The 21431-nt window shown below is 45.2% G+C and overlaps 1 protein-coding gene across 1 annotated transcript in view; it reads left to right on the forward strand.

The window, feature by feature from the left end:
• The window catches only part of mamdc4 (MAM domain containing 4), a gene marked incomplete at both ends in the record, with an annotated part of 25105 nt that extends 22161 nt beyond the window's left edge, over window positions 1–2944 (forward strand). Inside the window, 4 exons of the mRNA XM_080529715.1 lie at window positions 1–89; window positions 663–771; window positions 2517–2731; window positions 2855–2944. The exon at window positions 1–89 is cut by the window's left edge and continues 36 nt beyond it. Coding sequence (XP_080385841.1) covers window positions 1–89; window positions 663–771; window positions 2517–2731; window positions 2855–2944 — 503 coding nt within the window. The remainder of the gene's footprint in view (window positions 90–662; window positions 772–2516; window positions 2732–2854) is intronic.
• Between the last annotated feature and the right edge of the window lie 18487 nt (window positions 2945–21431).

Genomic DNA, 21431 nt, shown 5'->3' on the forward strand with positions numbered 1-21431 from the left:
GGGCGCGCAGCACGCTGGCCGAGGTGGAGGAGGTGGGCGCCGTGTGGAGGCGCTTCGATGTGGACATCACCTCCTCAGAGGAGTACCAGGTCAGACAGGACCTTTATTTCACCTTTAGATACTTTTTTGTATATTTGCGCATAAAGGAAATTGACTTGTGAGTGTTGGTGCAGGCAAAGATGTAACCCCTCCCTCCCCTCCCTTCCCCCACCCCTCCCCTACTGTTCTCATGTCCCCTCCCCCCCATCTCCCCCTCTTTTGTAATCATTGTTTTCTATTGTAAAGCGCTTTGAGTTGCATTCATGTACGAAAGGCGCTATATAAATAAAGTTTTACTTACTTACTTACTTACTTACTTACGAAAGGCGCTATATAAATAAAGCTTTACTTGCTTACTTACTTACTAGGACACAAAAAACAACAATAATTTAAAGGTCATGAATCAGAATTGCTTTTATAACATCCATGTACGGATACAAAGAGTAACATTCTTGGGTTCAGGTTCAATTAGACATTGGCATTGCAGCAGAAATACAAAACCAATAAACGAATAAGCAGGATATCAACAATAGTCAACAATATCTGTATATACAGTATACAATGTGTGTTGTTTGTGTGTGTGTTGTTTACATGTGTGTTGTTTGTGTGTGTGTTGTTTCCAGATCGTGTTTGAGGGGATCAAGGGGTCTGCTGGAGTCCTGGGTCTGGATGACATAGAGTACTCTGTAGGGATCAGCTGTGCTGGGGAACGCATGGACCCCCTGGTGACAGGTGAGAGACAGAGAACACCTGTTAGATAGACAGACAGACAGACAGACAGATAGATAGACAGACAGACAGACAGACAGATAGATAGATAGATAGACAGACAGACAGACAGACACAGACAGACAGACAGACAGACAGACAGACAGACAGACACAGACAGAGAGACAGACAGACAGACAGACAGAGACAGACAGACAGACAGACAGATAGATAGATAGGTACTTCTATCTACAAAAACAACCAAATGAAGTGATGAAAGTGAAATTGAATAATAGAATAAAATAAAAAATACAAATACAAAATAAAGATAGACCTAATAGACATCTGAAACCTTAAATAGAGTAGGATTATATACAGTACATGAAGAGATGGGTTGAACACTGACTCAACACAACACCTCCTCAACACCTTGTCAATGACCACCCTGTAGTCAATGAGCACCCTGTAGTCAATGACCACCCTGTAATCAATGACCACCCTGTAGTCAATGACCACCCTGTAGTCAATGACCACCCTGTAGTCAATGACCACCCTGTAGTCAACGAACACCCTGTAATCAATGAACACCCTGTAATCAATGACCACCCTGTAATCAATGACCACCCTGTAGTCAATGACCACCCTGTAATCAATGACCACCCTGTAATCAATGAACACCCTGTAATCAATGAACACCCTGTAATCAATGACCACCCTGTAATCAATGAACACCCTGTAGTCAATGAACACCCTGTAGTCAATGACCACCCTGTAGTCAACGAACACCCTGTAATCAATGAACACCCTGTAATCAATGACCACCCTGTAGCCAATGAACACCCTGTAATCAATGAACACCCTGTAATCAATGAACACCCTGTAATCAATGAACACCCTGTAGCCAATGACCACCCTGTAGTCAATGACCACCCTGTAATCAATGAACACCCTGCATGTAGTCAATGACCACCCTGTAGTCAATGACCACCCTGTAGCCAATGAACACCCTGTAGCCAATGACCACCCTGTAGTCAATGACCACCCTGTAATCAATGAACACCCTGCATGTAGTCAATGAACACCCTGTAGCCAATGACCACCCTGTAGTCAATGACCACCCTGTAATCAATGAACACCATGTAGTCAATGAACATCCTGTAGCCAATGACCACCCTGTAGTCAACGAACACCCTGTAATCAATGAACACCCTGTAGCCAATGACCACCCTGTAGTCAACGAACACCCTGTAATCAATGAACACCCTGTAGTCAACGAACACCCTGTAGTCAACGAACACCCTGTAATCAATGAACACCCTGTAGTCAACGAACACCCTGTAGTCAACGAACACCCTGTAATCAATGAACACCCTGTAATCAATGAACACCATGTAGTCAATGAACATCCTGTAGCCAATGACCACCCTGTAATCAATGAACACCCTGTATGACCACCCTGTAGCCAATGAACACCCTGTATGACCACCCTGTAGCCAATGAACACCCTGTAGTCAATGATAGATGGATAGATGGATAGATAGATAGACAGAGACAGACAGACAGACAGACAGACAGACAGACAGAGAGGCAGAGAGGCAGAGAGGCAGAGAGGCAGAGAGGCAGATAAACAGACAGACAGACAGACAGACAGACAGACAGATAGATAGATGGGTACTTCTGTACACAAACAAAAACAACAAAATGAAGTGATGAAAGTGGAATTGAATGACCACCCTGTAGCCAATGACCACCCTGTACGCCCCCCACAGCCACACACCCCCCCGACGACGCAGGCGGGATGGCGGCGTCTGTCATCGTGGTGCTGCTGCTGCTGGCCACTATAACCGGCATGCTGTACGTCTACCTGAGGAAGAGGGAGGGGGCGGGGACAAGGGCGGGGCCAACGACTGGCGGGGCCGCGGACCAATCAGCTGCTGACACCACAGAGAACTTCGGTAACGAGGTGTACGAGCCCAGCCCCACAGTGAGTATAGGGGTGCCGCCCCCCCCCCCCCCCCTCCCATCCTTTGTGTTTGTGAATTTGGGTATTTGTGTCCTTGGGTTTCCAACATGGCCGTGTTGTCATTCTCCTCTCCAACTCTTTCAGCAGGACCGTGTTGCCGTGCCAACGATCACCAGGACGCCGCCGACCAGAGGCATCAGCAATGAAGGATACGAGGTACGCACGTTTAAATGAGGCGTCATCATCCCTAGTCTAGTCTAATCTAGTCTAGTCTGGTCTAATCTAGTCTCGTCTAGTCTTTTTTTCTTCTCTGGTTGAAGGAACTGTTCTATTCTATGATCAGTCTTGCATACTGTTCTGCCAGATTATGGTCGATTTTAACCACCTACAGTGTGGATATCTCTCACTACTTCTCTTCCGCCAAACTGAAGACCTCCATCTCTTCAGGCTACACCTTAACTGTTCCTCCTAGGACTCCCCCCTCCTCTTCATCCCTTCTCTTCATCCCTCCTCTTCATCCCCTCTACCCCCCTGTACAGTTTCTGAAAACATTCCTTCTTTCTTCTGGCATTGTGGCCCCTGGCCCTAGTATAGATATACGTGTTCTTACGTTTTCTTACGATGACAGATGGATAAATGATTCACTACATATTTGTTGTAAGTTGCTTTGGATAAAGGCATCTGCTAAATGCCCAAAATGTAAATGTAAATGTTAGAGATATCTCCTGTTCCAGTGACTGTATGTGTTTGTGTGTCTGCAGGGAATGGGGAAGGTGAAGGAGGAGGTGGAGGTGGTGGAGGAGGTGGTGTAGGAAGCGGTCGACACTGCCACCTTGATGTGGCTCTTCCGAATTAAGGCGATATCACAGCAGGAGAACTGCTTGTGTCGTCTTGCACTACACACACCGACATACACACACACACCGACACACACACACTGACACGCACACATACACACACACACACACACACACACACACACACAGCACATCAGATCCAGCGCCAGAACCAACCCCTTGGGTGGGCTGTACTGCTATGACAGCCATAGACGCATACTAGAGGAAAGAGTGCAAGGGTCAAACTTTATGTGATATGTTTTTTCAGAGTTAAAGAGAGAACAGAAATGGAGGGAGAGAGAGAGAGAGAGGGACTGGGGAGGGAGGGAAAGAGAGAGAGGGAGGGAGGGAAAGAGAGAGAGAGATAGAGAGGGAGAGAGACAGAGGGGGCGAGAGGGAGGGAGAGAGGGAAGGAGGGAGGCAGGGAAACAGAGAGGGAGAGATGGGGAGAGAAAGAGAGGGAGGGAGAGAGGAGGATTGGGCGCCCTAGAACGTGTACTTGAAAGGTAGTCTTACCCTCACCCCCAGAGAGAGTATAGGAGCTCTGAGGCAAACTCTATATTATTTTATTATCGATATTTTGCACAAAGTGACGGATGCAATCATCCTTTCTTCCTTTCGCTGCTGCTTCACTTAGTTTAACCCACATTGATTAAGTGAGTTCTATACCTCTCCTCACTCGTCCATCCATCCATCCATCCTGTCTTTCATCCATCCATCCATCCAGTCAACCAACCTATCTCACTTTGTTTCAACTGTCAGCAACATTCATGTGTAGTTACTGTAGCTTGTGCTACTAGCACCGTGTAGTTTGCCTGTGCTAGTAACAACATTTGTGTAGTTAGCTTGTGCTAGTAGCAATATTCATATGTAGTGAGCCTGTGCTAGTAGCAAGAATGATGTCTAGTTAGCCTGTGCTAGTTAGCAATAGGCTAGTTAGACTAACTTAATTTTTCTCAGGGGTTATTACAAATGTCTATCCTTGCTGGAAAGTCCCTTCAACAAGTCATATTGTTGTAAAGTAAACCTGTAGTACATTATGTTTCATGAATGACAGCAGGACTAGTTCAGAAAATCATTTCATATCATTAATGTTTTTTTATTGAAGGACAAGATGGAAAACATACAATGGACAATAAAACTATATTTTCCTTCCTTCCTTCCTTCCATTTTTATTTTTTATTTTAAACATTGCCATGGTTACAACAGAATCTGTGACTATCTCCTAACGTCAAACTTCATTCACTTTAAACTTCACATAATCTCAAACTTATTTTTAAAATGTTCTTAAACACCAAATATCCAAGTTTGGATTTAACTTGCCTGCCCCCATGATTGATAAGTATGTCAGTATGTACATATAGTAATAACGGTATTTAAGAAGTTAGCTAGTTAGTGAACGTTGTTTGGGGCGAGCTACTCTACCCCACTCCATGCTACAGTAGTTCATTTATTATTAAGATAATGTCTTGTCAACCCTCAAACCATCAACATTTACATCATAACAGCAGCCTTCATTTAATACCAATAATAATAATAATAATAATAATAATAATAGTAATAATAATTATAATAGTAATATTAATAGATTTGACCTAAAAGCACCTTTCTCAAACTCAAGGACACTGTACAGAGAGAAAAGAAGAAGAAAAGCAAAGACAATAAACAAGGGAATAAACCAAAACACCTCACAACCCTCCACATCATACCTGCACAATATAGACCTATAGATACACAGGGAAGGATAACGAGGGGCAGGTTAGACCAATCAGGGCGGGGTAGACAATCACACAGGCGGGAAACACACAAGGGCAGGAAGTGAAGCATCTGACATGAGAGAAGAGGTGAGTATGTATCAAAAATAAAACATGAAACAATGAATGAATGACATGAAACACAGAAACACACAAGGTAAGTATCAGGGCGAGATGTCACGCTCCAATTGGCCGCAATTACTGTAGAGACCAGGCAGGGCGTGGTGTAGGGGCAGAGGGCGTGGTCCACCTGGCCGCAGTGGCACAGGTGAAACAGGCCTCCGCATAGGGCTCTGGGGGGCGGGGCTTATGGCAGGAGGGGCAGAAGGGGCCGATGCTATCGTTACCACGACGACACACAGGTGGTTGACCTTCTCGGTGCAGTTGGCTGGCTGTTAATGTCGCCAGCTGGTATGTTGGCAGCACAGTGGTGGAGGAGCAACACACACACATACACACACACACATACATACACACACACACACACACAACGTGTACACTGACTGTCTATCAGTGGTACATGTCTGTGTAATGATGGGGTCAACGCAACTGACCATGTAGCCTGTACACTCACACACACAGGAGCAACATGGGCAGGGGTTAGAGGCTTTATCACTCAGGAGGCAGGGGTGAAACAGCTCCAGAACACCACTCAGGAGTGTGTGTGTGTGTGTGTGTGTGTGTGTGTGTGTGTGTGTGTGTGTCCTGGATTGCTATTACATAATATAACCTGTCAACATTTACCTAACTGAAGTGTATTTGCTGTTCTCTGAGCCAGATCCATCATATTTTCTTCAGGTCCATTCTGGTGTAGCCGTGGTAAGTTGCAGTGTTGGTTCTGTTCATATGGAGATATGTCATATGGACGAAGACGAGACTGTACTTGTCTAAATCCACCACCAGGGGTCAGCGCAGAGGTCCCCGAGGCGTCCTTGTTCACTCCACTCACCTACATCCTCCTACAAGGAGGGAGATATGGTGTGTCAGCCAGTTACACACACACACACACACACACACACACACACGCACACACGCACACACACACACACACTCATCCCCTCTTCTACTGTCTCTTATTGAAGGAGAGGAGAGGAGAAGGGAGGCCACTGTTATTTACTTGTGCAGTAGTCTATATTGCCCAATAGGTTTGACAGGTAAATATTACAGGTCTTAGTTGAACTACAATCACCCTAAACCTATTCTATCTATATCACTATCCATCTATAGATCATCATGGATATCTTGATCATACCAATGTTCTCTTTATGAAGATGCATACCCTGAAATTGATGGATATAGTCGATTTCAAGACAGTACTGATTATGTATAAAGCCAACAATGAATTGTTGCCGGGAAATTTGCAAAGACTATTCACTGAGAGAGGGGGGGGGCTATTCATTCAGAGGAGAACTTAACATGAGACAGCATTACGCACGAACTAACGTTAAAATATGTTGTATATCAATCTGCGGAGTTGTGGAATGGCCTTGAGGAAAAGATCTATCTTTTTCAACCATCAATTCATCCATCCAACCGATTAACCAAAATATTTAACTCTATCTGCTACCATAATAAGATGTCACTTTCTTTAAACTTCTATCATCCAAACCGTCTTTAAACTTGTTTTCTACTACCAAAATATGATAGGCCTGTATCACAATAGACAACATGGTATCAAATCAACGTGTCCACTGACTGTCTATCAGTGGTACATGTCTGTGTACTGATGGGGTCAACGCAACTGACCATGTAGCCTGATGCTCTCGGTCAAACGTCACAGGGTTGCGTTCGTAAACTCGCTCTGGAATCTGATCAGCACTCATGGAATGCCTCTCGTCCAATAAAATGACTTGGTCCCTTTATGACGTCGAACCCAGTGTGCGCTCCGGTGGTCTCTGAGCGAATTTACGAACGCAACCACATTCACTTACTTGAGAGGGGCATCGTGTTGGTATGACGACATCCACCTCCCCCCGCCCCTAGCAACGGCCACGTCTCCACGGCAACAGCATCCTCCCATGTCCTCGTCGGACCTCATTTCGCAATGGTCACTTAAAGGTTTAACTCTACGATATCCGCTGTCTGTCTACAACAACCATTTAACGTATAGGTTACACAGGTTGTATTCTTTTGGTTATTGTTACATGTTTATGTATCCTGGTTTAGAATAAATTCTGCAGGATTATTGTGGACTATGTAGATCAATGCACGGGCGTGGTACCCACACACACAATGCACGGGGGGGCAGGTCAGTGATTCAGTCCCAAAAAAACATTTGGAGACTCAGACCTCCGAGTCCGCACCCCTCCTGTTCTGTCTCTGCTGGACTAAAGTCATCCTCCTCCTCCTCCTCCTCCTCCTCGCCGCTCCTCGCGCCATCCGTGGTTCTGTGAATACCTGCACGCACAGCCGGTTTACCGGAATGGACCCCGCGGTGCTCATCTTCCTGCTGTACGTGATGATCGCGCACGAGCTGGTCTGCGGGTGGATCCAGTACCGGAGAGAGAAGGACAAGCCCCGCAAACGGGTCGGCCCGACGTGGAGTAGCAGGTATTGTTGGGATTTTGGTGTGTGTGTGTGGGGGGGGGGGGGGGCGCGTGTGTGTGTGTGTGTATGCGTGTGTGTGTGTGTGTGTGTGTGGGGGGGGGGGGGGGCGCGTGTGTGTGTGCGCGCGCGTGTGTGTGTGTGGGTGGGGGGGGCTTACGTTAAATCAATACTGTCTACAGTTCATGAATGAAACTTTCCGTGGCCATTGAAAAACGGGCAGAGCCTACTGTACTGTCTATTACTATATGCTACTGTATGGCTGTATGGCTACTGTATGCACATACAGTAGATGAATAACATTATTTTTTTTATTATTTGTATAGAGCTTTTCCTGCAAATGTTGCAGCTCAAAGTGCTCCAATCATTATATAAATCATAATTACATTATTTAGTCATTTAAAGGCAATATTAAAAAGATGGGGTTTTAGTCTTATACATGTATATATGTTACGGTACATGTGGGAAAACTAGGGTTAGGGTTAGGTGCTACGTTGACTTGGTACATGCTGGTATGTCTAACCGTAGCACCCTAGCACCTAACCCTAACCCTAGTTTTCCCACATGTACCGTATATAAGTGTATATTGCATCTCTCCTCCTCCTCCTCCTCCTCCTCAGTGCCAGAGTCTGCCAGGGAGCCTGGCGTGTGAGCAGCCAGCCCACGCGGACAGAGAGGGCGCGCGACTGGAGGAAGAGCGGACGCATCGTCAGGAAGGCCTGAGAGAAGACCACTTGTTGTTGAACAGAAGTTCAAAAGCACAAACATTCTGTAAGCTGTGGGACTGAAAGACTGAAAGACTGAAACCTCTCGAACTTGCCTTCTTCTTTTTGTGTCCACAAGAGAGTCAGTTACAAGGCTCGGCTAGATGTGGTTCAACCACAGCTGCTGAACACACTGCTGTCCCTTCTCATTGAACTCTGCCAAGTCCGATGCTATGCAGGGCTGCTCCAGCAGGGGGCATATCAGGAGGTGCTGCATGGTCTGTGTTTCAGTGCCACAGTCACACACAACGTCCCCGTCATTTAGGTATCCCCATTTCAAGACAAACCATCTTGAACTTGCCAATGAGGCATTTGTACATTTATACATATATATTTTACGGTACATGTGGGAACGCGGTACATGTGGGAAAACTAGGGTTAGGGTTAGGTGCTAGGGTGCTATGGTTAAGGTTAGGGTTAGGGTTAGGGGTAGGGTTGTACCAAATCGACGTAGCACCTAACCCTAACCCTAGTTTTCCCACATGTACCGTGTTCCCACATGTACCGTAACATATACATATACAACAGCTTGATCTGCTGCAGCCCAGTAGGCTCAAACACATGCCTGGTTGGTCTGATCCAAACATTCCCCCTGGGGACTAGGGCCCACTCCCATTTCTTATTTTCACCCCTACCGCTCGTTTTGGAGTGCCCCTCGCTTTTCGGCTTGCCCCCTCGGAACAGAGTTACGAGGGGTAGCGGTTGAAATCGTATCCCATATGAAATGGGATAACCCTTCAAGACCCTGATACGTCATCCGTAGTATCAGTAGAAAAGCATCGACACTCGCATTTCACGCGATCAATCGCTCAAACAAGTAATCAAATACAAAAGAACAACGCTTCATTACCAGGCCAGGTCATGACAGAATAGTGGTGCTCTGTAGGCTAGCAGCCCGTGCTCCTACCCTGCCAGTCTGCACTGATATTAGAGGAGCAGTAACAGGTGCAACAACTTCGCGGCTGGACTTAAATTAAATGGAGATATGTCAAAATGTGGGACTATCATGCACAAATCAGCCTTAAAACATTGTTGTAATGTTAGATAGCTAGCTGGAGACATTTTTAAACCATTTTATTAACTAAGAAAATCTTTTTTTTAAATTGTTGCATGTTCGATAATGTGCCATTATCTTGCAGATGATTCGCTAGGCATTCTGGGAGATTTCAACACTCGATTTTAACCCTCGCTTTGGAGTGTGCCTCTGAAAAAATCCTCAATTTGGAGGGTCAACTACCACTTCGCCCTACCCCTCGATACCAACAAGAATCGGGACACCCTACCCCCTCCTACGCACAAAACGGAGGGGTAGGGCTAAGTGGTAGGACCCAGGGGTGAACTGGGATTGGGCCTTGGTCTCTGAACAGTGAGTAGAGTCTGACTCTCACCTATACTCTTACCTTACAACATGAGGGCAGGTGTAAGTGTGGACATGATTGGTAGAGACATGGAAGTGTAGACATGTGATTGGTGGAGATGTGGAAGGGTGGGAGGTGTAAGTCTGGACATGTGGAGGAGGTGTAAGTGTGGACGTGATTGGTGGAAGTGTGGACATGTGATTGGTGGAGGAGGTGGAAGTGTGGACATGTGATTGGTGGAGACTTGGAAGTGTGGACATGTGATTGGTGGAAACTTGGAAGTGTAGACGTGATTGGTGGAGACGTGGAAGGGTGGACATGTGATTGGTGGAGGAGGTGTAAGTGTAGACATGTGATTGGTAGAGGAGGTGTAAGTGTAGACATGTGATTGGTGGGGACTTGGAAGTGTGGACGTGATTGGTGGAAGTGTGGACATGTGATTGGTGGAAGTGTGGACATGTTGAGGAGGTGGAAGTGATTGGTGTATTTGGTTTTGTTGTTTATGTATCTGCTCATCAATCTATCAATCAATCACTTTATTTTGTTGTTGTTGTTTAGTTGTTTGTGATGTGAGCTGCTCTTATGCCTTAATTTCCCCTCGGGGATCAATAAAGTACCTATCTATCTATCTATCCATCTGTCTACCTATCTATCTATCTATCTATCTATCTATCTATCTATCTATCTATCTATCTATCTATCTATCTATCTATCTATCTATTGTACCTGTGTTTTCTTAGCTCTGTCCTATCACGTTATGTGAGATCAGGCGCATCAGATTTCACTCTAACCAAGATGTGGGAGAAGAAAGCATATGTTGTTTAGACATGTCCAGCTGGTTTCTCACCTTTCGAGAGACGTGTGTAAAATGAAGCCCCCAGCAGAAGACGAGAATGTCTTAACCAACTTGTTTACGGTCAAGGAGACTGTCGGAGAATGTTGCATGTCAAGTTTAGTTTCTATTTAAGTTGTTTTTTGTTCCTTGTTCTTTTTTTAAACATTCCCTCAGCACTCCTAAGATGGTAGGTATGTAAAATAAAATAGAAGATTTCAAGATGATTAATCTTAATCCACGGTTTAAATCAGTGCCTCTCAGTGGTGTAGTCTAGGTGATACGCAGGACTATGCCGTATACCCACTAGGAAAGGCCAAGGATTTCCGTATACCCACTTATAAATGTGTGAGGAATCGAGGATACGTAACAGCGTTTTGTGACAGAACTTTCACACTTTCATTCATAAAATTCACCCCGTCTGTGTTACGAAGCACTTGACTTTTGGACCATTGGGACTGACTATAGCGTCATAATACCATCAACAGGGGGAAATGCGACATGAATCATGCACAGATCAGCCTTATAACATGTCTGGCCGGTTTCAGAGACAAGGCTTAAGCCTAGTCCTGGACTAAATCACACTTTCAATGTAAAATCTCCATTGAAGATGTTTTTTAGTCTAGGATAAGGCTTAAGCCTTGTCTGTGAAACCGGCCCGTCATGTTAGATATATAACACAGACAGTGAGCACAGATTTATTTTTATGGCATTCCGAAATCAACGATATGAGGCTGGGAGGGAAAAATCACAGTATTATACCCACTAGAAAAAACTAGACTACACCACTGGTAGGTATGTAAAATAAAATAAAAGATTTAAAGATGACTAATCTTAATCCATGGTTTAAATCAGTGCCTCTCCTCATCCCACTATGCCTGGATGCTGTTATCTGACTACGCGATGAGAGAGGCAGTCATTCCCTCCCTCCTGTCTCATACAGCTCTGTCAGCGTACAGGCAGCAAAACGTCAACATACGCCTGTGTGTGTGTGTGTGTGTGTGTGTGTGTGTGTGTGTATATATATATATATACACCCACCCCTCCCACCGGCAGTCCCCCAAGACCAGTATTATGATGAGCTGTCCTGTGTCTCTGGGCAGCCAGCCCTGTGGAAACCAGGCCCGTACGGACCCAACCAACATCCCCACTGACCTACGACCTCTGATTGTGTGTTTCCTGCATGTGCACTGAGCTGCGAGGCTTGGCTCAGCACAGCAAACAGGCCAGTCAGCAGATGGCCTGCCTGCTATGGAAGAGGACAGGTGGGTGTTGATGTTCATCCCTGTTGAAGAGGAAGCTTCCCACAGCCTCAGCTGTAGGCCTACTGGGACTTATTTTATTTATTGTTAATTTGGCAGGGACAATGTACCGGTACATCAAAGAATGCACCAGAATTAGCCAAGTAGGCTAGTTTTCATCCGTTCAGTCCCTGAACAGCTTAAAAAGAAAGACAGGCATTGGACATTTACATTACATTGCATTATACATGGTTAACACTAATGGTTATTAGCATAAAAAACAACAATCTACAGTTAATAAAAGGCTGAATGTCAGTGTTTGTCAACCTGATGTGGTTATGTGTAGCATTGAATGGGGGTTGCTTATTCTTATAAAGATGAAAAACATAATCCTGAAGTAATAACTATGTTGTTTGTGTTCGCACATGAATGGTGCTGGGGAGTAGTTCCACAACACGTGAGCTTTGAATGATAAGGTTCTATCTCCGTTTAGAATGATAAGGTTCTATCTCCGTTTAGGGCAGTTCAGAGATATTGAGCGTCAAAGTTTTAACATTCCATTATGTTTTGTGAGATGGAACCTTTGTATTTTATTAATTACTAACTCAAAAATGTCAACATTTTTAAAATAACACCACACAGGCATTAATAAACACCTAATGGATCAGATTATGTAAAAATAACTCAATTTTGACAAAAATGGAGATAGAACCTTATCATTCTAACGTCACGAACACCTGGTGCATTTTGCTCCAGTTACACTAAATTCAAATCAGAGTTATTTTTCCAGGAGTTATTTACTTCCTTCCTTTGTCACTACAAGCATAAGAACCCCCTGACCCCTGACCCCCTAACCCTAATAGTTCATGCCTTCTTGACAACCTGGTTCACCCCGCTGCTAAGCAGGTTGGTCCACCTCATGTGTTTCTCTCTGACAGCGATTTCAGTGTCTGATTGTGGTGTTTTGGATGAAAGAGTTGTGAACTACTTTTTCACAGTAGCTTTACGTTGACAGAGTACTGTGTGTTTCTCTCAGCGGTAGCTTTAGGGTAGTTCAACTTCTTCCCATGTAATGTAATGTATTGGTAGTTTAGTTAATACATGTTCAGAGTATCTCCTCCACCACTTCATATGATCATACTATACGTATAGCTGTCGTCTTTGTATTGGTATACGTATTTGCTGTTCTTCAGATTTGGGATCAGAGAAGTTAGTATCCACTCTTATTGTCAATGTGTAATTGTTATGTCTCTTGACAGATTGTGATTTACCTATTACTATAAATAATTCAAATAATAATAATAATGTTTCTTTTTTCTAGCATTGTGACAGCCAATGGCCCCTGGTCCTAGCATAGATAACTTTTTCTTACGATGACTGATGGACAGATGATTCATTTACTCAGACAAATGTATTTGTTGTAAGTCTCTTTGGATAAAGGAGTCTGGTAAATGCCAAAAATGCTAAATAGTTAAACCTCCCTGAGTCTTACCTGATCAGGTGTCTGTCATGACAACGTACGTGAGCCTGTGACATCATCAGGGAAAACTGATACCGGTATGTCAAACAGGTTTTGCTGCTCAGTGGATCCCTGACAGGAGAGGAGCCAGGTGATATAAGGCAGGACCCAGGTGAGCACGGCTTCAGTGGAGACAGCTCAGCTCACCTTACCTCACCTCTACTGCACAGTAAGTGGTGATTCTTTTACTAACTGTTGGAAATGATTTCTATTGGGTTGACAAGCTAGTGTGTGCTGTATTGTTCAAAGTTCCATGCACTTTGCTTATGTTTTGTGTTTAGTTTTTCTGTAAGACATTTCTAACACTGTAGATAAGACAGAGAAAGAAAGAGACACGTGCAGTGCATAGGGGAACTTTTTTTAACTTCTTAGTCAGTTGTTGGAATTTGGTATTTTTTGCTCTAGGCACAGGGTCAGCCATAACCTAAGCCTCATAGTCGACGCTTTATATTGACCAGTGTTTGGGAGTGTTTATGTTAGGGACTCATTCTGTCATTTTTACAGTCCTCTCCAACCCACGTCAATTTACACTTCTACATTTACGCTTTTGGCATTTAGCAGATGCCTTTTTACAAAGCGACAACAACAAATACATTTGTCTCAGTAAGTAAATCATCTATCCATAAATCACAGCAAGAATGGAATGGAAAGGAATGTAGAGGTGTTAGGAGGGACAGTCGAGGTGTAGCCTGGAGAGATGGGTAGTGACTCTGCAGGTCTGATGGGTAGTGATTCTGCAGAGATGGGTAGTGATTCTGCAGGTCTGATGGGTAGTGATTCTGCAGAGATGGGTAGTGATTCTGCAGAGATGGGTAGTGATTCTGCAGGTCTGACAGCAGTGGGAATCTCATTCCACCAGCACCAAGACAGTGAAAAACCGTGATAACAAACAATATTATACAACAGTTAGTTCCCGACCAAGTCATTTGATTGGACAAGAGGCATTCCATGAGTGCCGATATACAGTATAACAGCACTGGGACTTTTAACTATTATGTATCACTCCGCCGCACAGGTGTTCTATTAAAATGACCGTTAATACAAAGTAGCTATCCTGCGGATGTTTGTGCTCGGGTTACTAGATAACAGTACAGTTGAAGTTCAGTTGCAGAACAATTAAATAAACAAACAAATCATAATCTGTTGTCGCTTATTACTGTTAACTAATACATGGCGAACTGTTGTATAAAAGCAATATCACACTCGAGGTCGTGCTGTTATACCTCGACCTGCGGCCTCGTACCTAATCACAGCCGTGCTGATATTCAGTATAACAGCACTCCCTCTCGTGTGATATTGCTTAAGTAACCAATGTTTATTTATCATATCCACAGGATACAGATATAAACGCTACAGATCAAATGCTTGTAACAAGCAACCTCTCGACAGTAAAAGTTGAAGCTAGACAGTTCTGGAAGCTTGGGGTTCAACAGTCTGGAGGTAGAAACTTGTGAGCTTACAATTATAAGGTTCTATCTCCGTTTAGGGCAGTTCAGAGATATTGAGCGTCAAAGTTTGTACATTCCATTATGTTTTGTGAGATGGAACCTTTGTATTTTATTAATTACTAACTCAAAAATTTCAACATTTAAAAAATAACACCACACAGGCATTAATAAACACCTAATGGATCAGATTATGTAAAAAAAACTCAATTTTGACAAAAATGGAGATAGAACCTTATAATTCTAATGTCACAAACTGTCTCTTGAAGCTGTTTGCCAGTGTGACGTCCTGTCCCATCTTCACCCCCCTCAGTAATGTGTGATGCAGCCAGACGTGTCTATGTAACACAGCAGAAAGTTGACCTCTTCAACTTTCTCTTTAGATCGCAATTCGCTTTGTTTATTATTAATTAAGTAGTAGTAGTGGTATTTCCCCCCCCTTGTGTTATTGGTTGAGACACAGGACCACAGACGGAACAAACACACAACACAAAACTATTTCTGTTCCAGGCCAAAGTCCCCAATACAAGACACGACCTGTCACCTAAAAAAAAAACTAACAACCTTCTGATCCAGATTAAATGTTTTGAATAACTGGGCACTGGTGACCAGAAGGTCATGACTTCAAATCCCACCTCGGGAACACCACCACTAGTGTTCCCTTGAGTAAGACCTGGGAACACCACCACTAGTGTGTCCTTGAGTAAGACCTGGGAACACCACCACTAGTGTGTCCTTGAGTAAGACCTGGGAACACCACCACTAGTGTGTCCTTGAGTAAGACCTGGGAACACCACCACTAGTGTGTAGCCTTGAGTAAGACCTGGGAACACCACCACTAGCAAGCCCGGATTATCCATATATTGCATCGGGTGAATGCCCTGGGGCACCAGCCAATGGGGGGGCACCAAATTATTCGGACAATGAAGAGACCTTTAAAATATTTTGCGCACATTTTTAAAATATAGGCTATATTTACTGGAAGTCATCCACACAGGTACAAAACTAACGGTTATATTTAGGCTATTGTAGTTTATTTCTACTTAAACACACACACATGCATAGATTGTATATGATATGGGCCTGTATATATGCTGTGGGGGAGTGTTGTGGAATGGCTCTTGTGGTCTGACCTGCCCCCTGACTTAAGGCCATAGTCAGGGGCGGACTGGGAACAAAAAACAGCCCTGGCATTTGCGACGCAACAGCCCTATTTCCAAACGCAACACGCAACACGGATTGTTAACATAAAAAGTCAGAGGACAGATGCCAAACTACCGACATGTTTGCTGTAATTATATGTATTATCAGTAGGCAGTCATCAGTCAATATCTCTTTCAATAGCCTTTTCACACCGAATGTACTTTTTTGTGCTATTTTCGGCCCAATACATGCGAATTTCGGTGCATTCCTACTTCCAACCACACTTGCTCCCTGCATCCAGTTGTTGCACATTAACTGCATCGCTCTCATCAAATTCCCCCATTCTGAAAATGAAAGCAGTGTAACGTTAACTGCTGTTATAAACGGAATGATGACATGAGGTGCGTGTCCACTGGCGATACAGAGCTGACTACGATAGTTATGGAGGTATACTCCTGTTCTATGAGTGGAGCTCCGCCCCATAGGGGAGCTCTGCTCCTATTGGTTTACCCCGCTACCTAAAGCTCTGCTCCTATTGGTTTACCCCGCTACCTAAAGCTCTGCTCCTATTGGTTTAGGGCCCTGGGCATCCGTGATGCAGAACTGCGTGGATGGCCCGGCCGATATAAAATGTTTTGGGCCGCGGTCTGCTGAAATAAGTTATTTTCAATGAAAATCACCAGAGACAAAATTACAAATATATATATTTTTTTTATATAATACATTCTGAGCGGCCCAGAGTCTCGCGGCCCTCCTGGCATTTGCCAGGCTTGCCCGGTGGCCAGTCCGCCACTGGCCATAGTGACATCACAGGTGACTGCCCTCTTGACCATCTAGGTAAGGTGATAGGCTATGGCCTGTGACTGTATTTGCATATTGTGATAAATAAGGGTGAGACCCAAGGGAGGGCCTCTTTACCACCCCAGCCAGCAGAGGAGAGCAGCACCAGGCTCCAGCTATTGGTGTATGTATGTATGTATGTTTTGTACTTTGATTAAATCGTCTTAAACTCAATAACTGTTCTTTGATTCATAACCAATAAGAGAAATACACAACACTATCATGTATAAAAAGATAAATAATTGCGAGTTCGGTGTAAGTGCCCCCCCCCAGTCACAGACATGTGCGCGATGACGATGAATGTGGAGTAAGAACAGTGGCGGCTGGTGCTAAAATGTTTGGGTGGGGCACAGGTTATGGGGGCATGCTCCACGGGGAAGAATATCAACTTTAAAATCTGGATTTACAGTCAATTTTAGCATGAGAATAGCTCTACCCCCCTGTACAGACCTCGCCATCCCCTCTACCCCCCTGTACAGACCTCTTCATCCCCTCTACCCCCCTGTACAGACCTCTTCATCCCCTCTACCCACCTCTACAGACCTCTTCATCCCCTCTACCCCCCTGTACAGACCTCTTCATCCCCTCTACCCACCTCTACAGACCTCTTCATCCCCTCTACCCACCTCTACAGACCTCTTCATCCCCTCTACCCACCTCTACAGACCTCTCCATCCCCTCTACCCCCCTGTACAGACCTCTCCATCCCCTCTACCCCCTGTACAGACCTCTCCATCCCCTCTACCCCCTGTACAGACCTCTTCATCCCCTCTACCCTCCTCTACAGACCTCTTCATCCCCTCTACCCTCCTCTACAGACCTCTTCATCCCCTCTACCCCCCTGTACAGACCTCTTCATCCCCTCTACCCCCCCTGTACAGACCTCTCCATCCCCTCTACCCTCCTCTACAGACCTCTCCATCCCCTCTACCCTCCTCTACAGACCTCTTCATCCCCTCTACCCCCCTGTACAGACCTCTTCATCCCCTCTACCCCCCTGTACAGACCTCTTCATACCCTCTACCCCCCTGTACAGACCTCTTCATCCCCTCTACCCCCCTGTACAGACCTCTTCATCCCCTCTACCCCTCTGTACAGACCTCTTCATCCCCTCTACCCCTCTGTACAGACCTCTTCATCCCCTGTACAGACCTCTTCATCCCCTCTACCCCCCTGTACAGACCTCTTCATCCCCTCTACCCCCCCTGTACAGACCTCTTCATCCCCTCTACCCCCCTGTACAGACCTCTTCATCCCCTCTACCCCCCTGTACAGACCTCTTCATCCCCTCTACCCCCCTGTACAGACCTCTCCATCCCCTCTACCCCCCCTGTACAGACCTCTTCATCACCTCTACCCCCCTGTACAGACCTCTTCATCACCTCTACCCCCCCAGTTTTCTCTACAGTTTCTACACGTCAACGTGTACCGAAACACTTGTTTCCAACGTGGTCCTACGTTTCTCCTACACCAAGACACATACAAAGAGCATAGAAACATACAAAGAGCATAGAAGATACAATCAGAATACAGTCTGCCATTCCTTCTCCCAGCATCGATTTGGTTTTCCTATCATGACTGAAGGACAGATGATTCACTTACTTACACAAGTTTGACTTCGGTAATAGGTCCAGTTGCAATATCATCAAGTTGGGAACAAAAGATGCCTCCTTCTAATCCATTTGTTCAATTTGTTTACAAAGTCCGGTAGTGGAAAGCAGAACAACGCATTTGTTACTTCACATCCCGCTAGCCATGTTTTCTTCTCATACCAACCCCTCGTAAATCCTCGGTTATACGATTTTCCAATTTTCCCTGCCTTTGTATAAACTTGCTTTATAATTAAATTTGGTCTGGGTGGTCCTAATTCCTTTACTGTTAATTTCTCCTGGTTGCTACGACGGCTGAACGGTGTTTCTTTTAAAGATTCAACCGCAGGTGAACGAACGTGATCTGAAATGTAGGTTAAAGCTACACCGGCCGTATGACATGACGTAAGCACGTACGATTCTTTGTGCATGTCCCAAAACCCCATAGACAAATGACCGAAAGTCCTGAAGTTACCAAAATAGATTTTACATGCAAGTCTACGAGAACAGCCTAGTGCAATTTCGAGTAGACTGAAAGTTGCCCTGAAAGGGGCGGGACTTGAAGCTGATTGGAACATACTCCACAGAACACTAGCTGATTGGACTATGATATACTCCACAGAACACTAGCTGATTGGACTATGATATTCAGAAGCAACACTGTCTAGAAGTCATAGAAAAAAAATCTCTCTCTTCTCCCTTTGGTGGGGCATTGTCCAATTGCCCCTAATAAACCAGCCTCCCCTGAGTAAGAATGCAAGAATGCATGCAGAAAACAGATATCGGAAACTGCAAGTCCATCTTGGGGGGTTATATACTGTATATACTGTAGGGTGGAAGTTGTTTGGAACTTCTAACTGAATTTTGCCGCGATGGCCCCGAGATGGCAGATTTCCAACAAACGTATGCCCTGCCCCTGCTCCTTTAAACAATACTCTCTGGCACGGAGCTCTGCGCTCAAAGCAAACACTGGGACATCCATGGCTAATCACCTCGAAAACAAACGACTTATTTGCATGGGCTAACGAGTCCTGTGTGACCCTCTCGTAAAAACGTTGACGCTCAATATCTCTGAACCACCCTAAACGGAGATAGAACCTTATCATTCTAAACGGAGATAGAACCTTATCATTCTAAACGGAGATAGAACCTTATCATTCTAAACGGGGATAGAACCTTATAATTCTAAACGGAGATTGAACCTTATCATTCTAAACGGAGATAGAACCTTATAATTCTAAACGGAGATAGAACCTTATAATTCTAAGATCACGATTGGGTTATGGTCACCGTCACCCACCGATGAAATGAGGGACTATGATTCGGTCTCTGTCCATTTGTATGTCACATGCTTTTTATCAAACACAACTGGGACAATTTTTTATGAAACTTGGGTGAACGATGGGTCTTGCAATACATAGGGCTAAATTGGGTTTTACTGTGGAGAGTTTATTAGGAATATATATGCTCTTGTAAATCTATGGGTTTTGTAACCATAGTAAATATCACACTTTCACTTGCAAAGTAGGAGGGTGTGTGTGTTGGGGGGGGGGGGGGGGGGCACACATCAAGTCTGGTCACCCTAGGGCACCCTAGGGGGTTAATCCGGGCCTGACCACTAGTGTGTCCTTGAGTAAGACCTGGGAACACCACCACTAGTGTGTCCTTGAGTAAGACCTGGGAACACCACCACTAGTGTGTCCTTGAGTAAGACCTGGGAACACCACCACTAGTGTGTCCTTGAGTAAGACCTGGGAACACCACCACTAGTGTGTCCTTGAGCAAGACCTGGGAACACCACCACTAGTGTGTCCTTGAGTAAGACCTGGGAACACCACCACTAGTGTGTCCTTGAGTAAGACCTGGGAACACCACCACTAGTGTGTCCTTGAGTAAGACCTGGGAACACCACCACCAGTGTGTAGCCCTTGAGTAAGACCTGGGAACACCACCACGTCCACTACTAGTGTGCCCGTGAGTAAGACCTGGGAAAACCACCACTAGTGTGCCCGTGAGTAAGACCTGGGAACACCACCACTAGTGTGCCCGTGAGTAAGACCTGGGAACACCACCACTAGTGTGTCCTTGAGTAAGACCTGGGAACACCACCACTAGTGTGTCCTTGAGTAAGACCTGGGAACACCACCACTAGTGTGTCCTTGAGTAAGACCTGGGAACACCACCACTAGTGTGTCCTTGAGTAAGACCTGGGAACACCACCACTAGTGTGTCCTTGAGTAAGACCTGGGAACACCACCACTAGTGTGTCCTTGAGTAAGACCTGGGAACACCACCACTAGTGTGCCCGTGAGTAAGACCTGGGAAGACCACCACTAGTGTGTCCTTGAGTAAGACCTGGGAACACCACCACTAGTGTGTCCTTGAGTAAGACCTGGGAACACCACCACTAGTGTGTCCTTGAGTAAGACCTGGGAACACCACCACTAGTGTGCCCGTGAGTAAGACCTGGGAACACCACCACTAGTGTGTCCTTGAGTAAGACCTGGGAACATCACCACTAGTGTGTCCTTGAGTAAGACCTGGGAACACCACCACTAGTGTCTCCTTGAGTAAGACCTGGGAACACCACCACTAGTGTGCCCGTGAGTAAGGCACTTAGCCCTAAGTTACTCCAGGGTGACTGCCCCTGGAATCTCTAACTGAATCTCTATCGCTTTGGATAAAAGTGTCTTACTGCTAAACAGTCAAATGCATTTCTATAAGGCCTCTCTGGGCTCTATCATGACCTCTATCTCTCTCTCTCTCTCTCTCTCTCTCTCTCTCTCTCTCTCTCTCTCTGGTTGTCCCCAGGTGCTCCACTCTCTGCGGGCGCGGGTGTCCAGTGTCCAGTCAGCC

This window comes from Nansenia antarctica, assembly GCF_963989245.1.
Source record: "Nansenia antarctica genome assembly, chromosome: 4".
Taxonomy (NCBI): Eukaryota; Metazoa; Chordata; class Actinopteri; order Argentiniformes; family Microstomatidae; genus Nansenia; species Nansenia antarctica.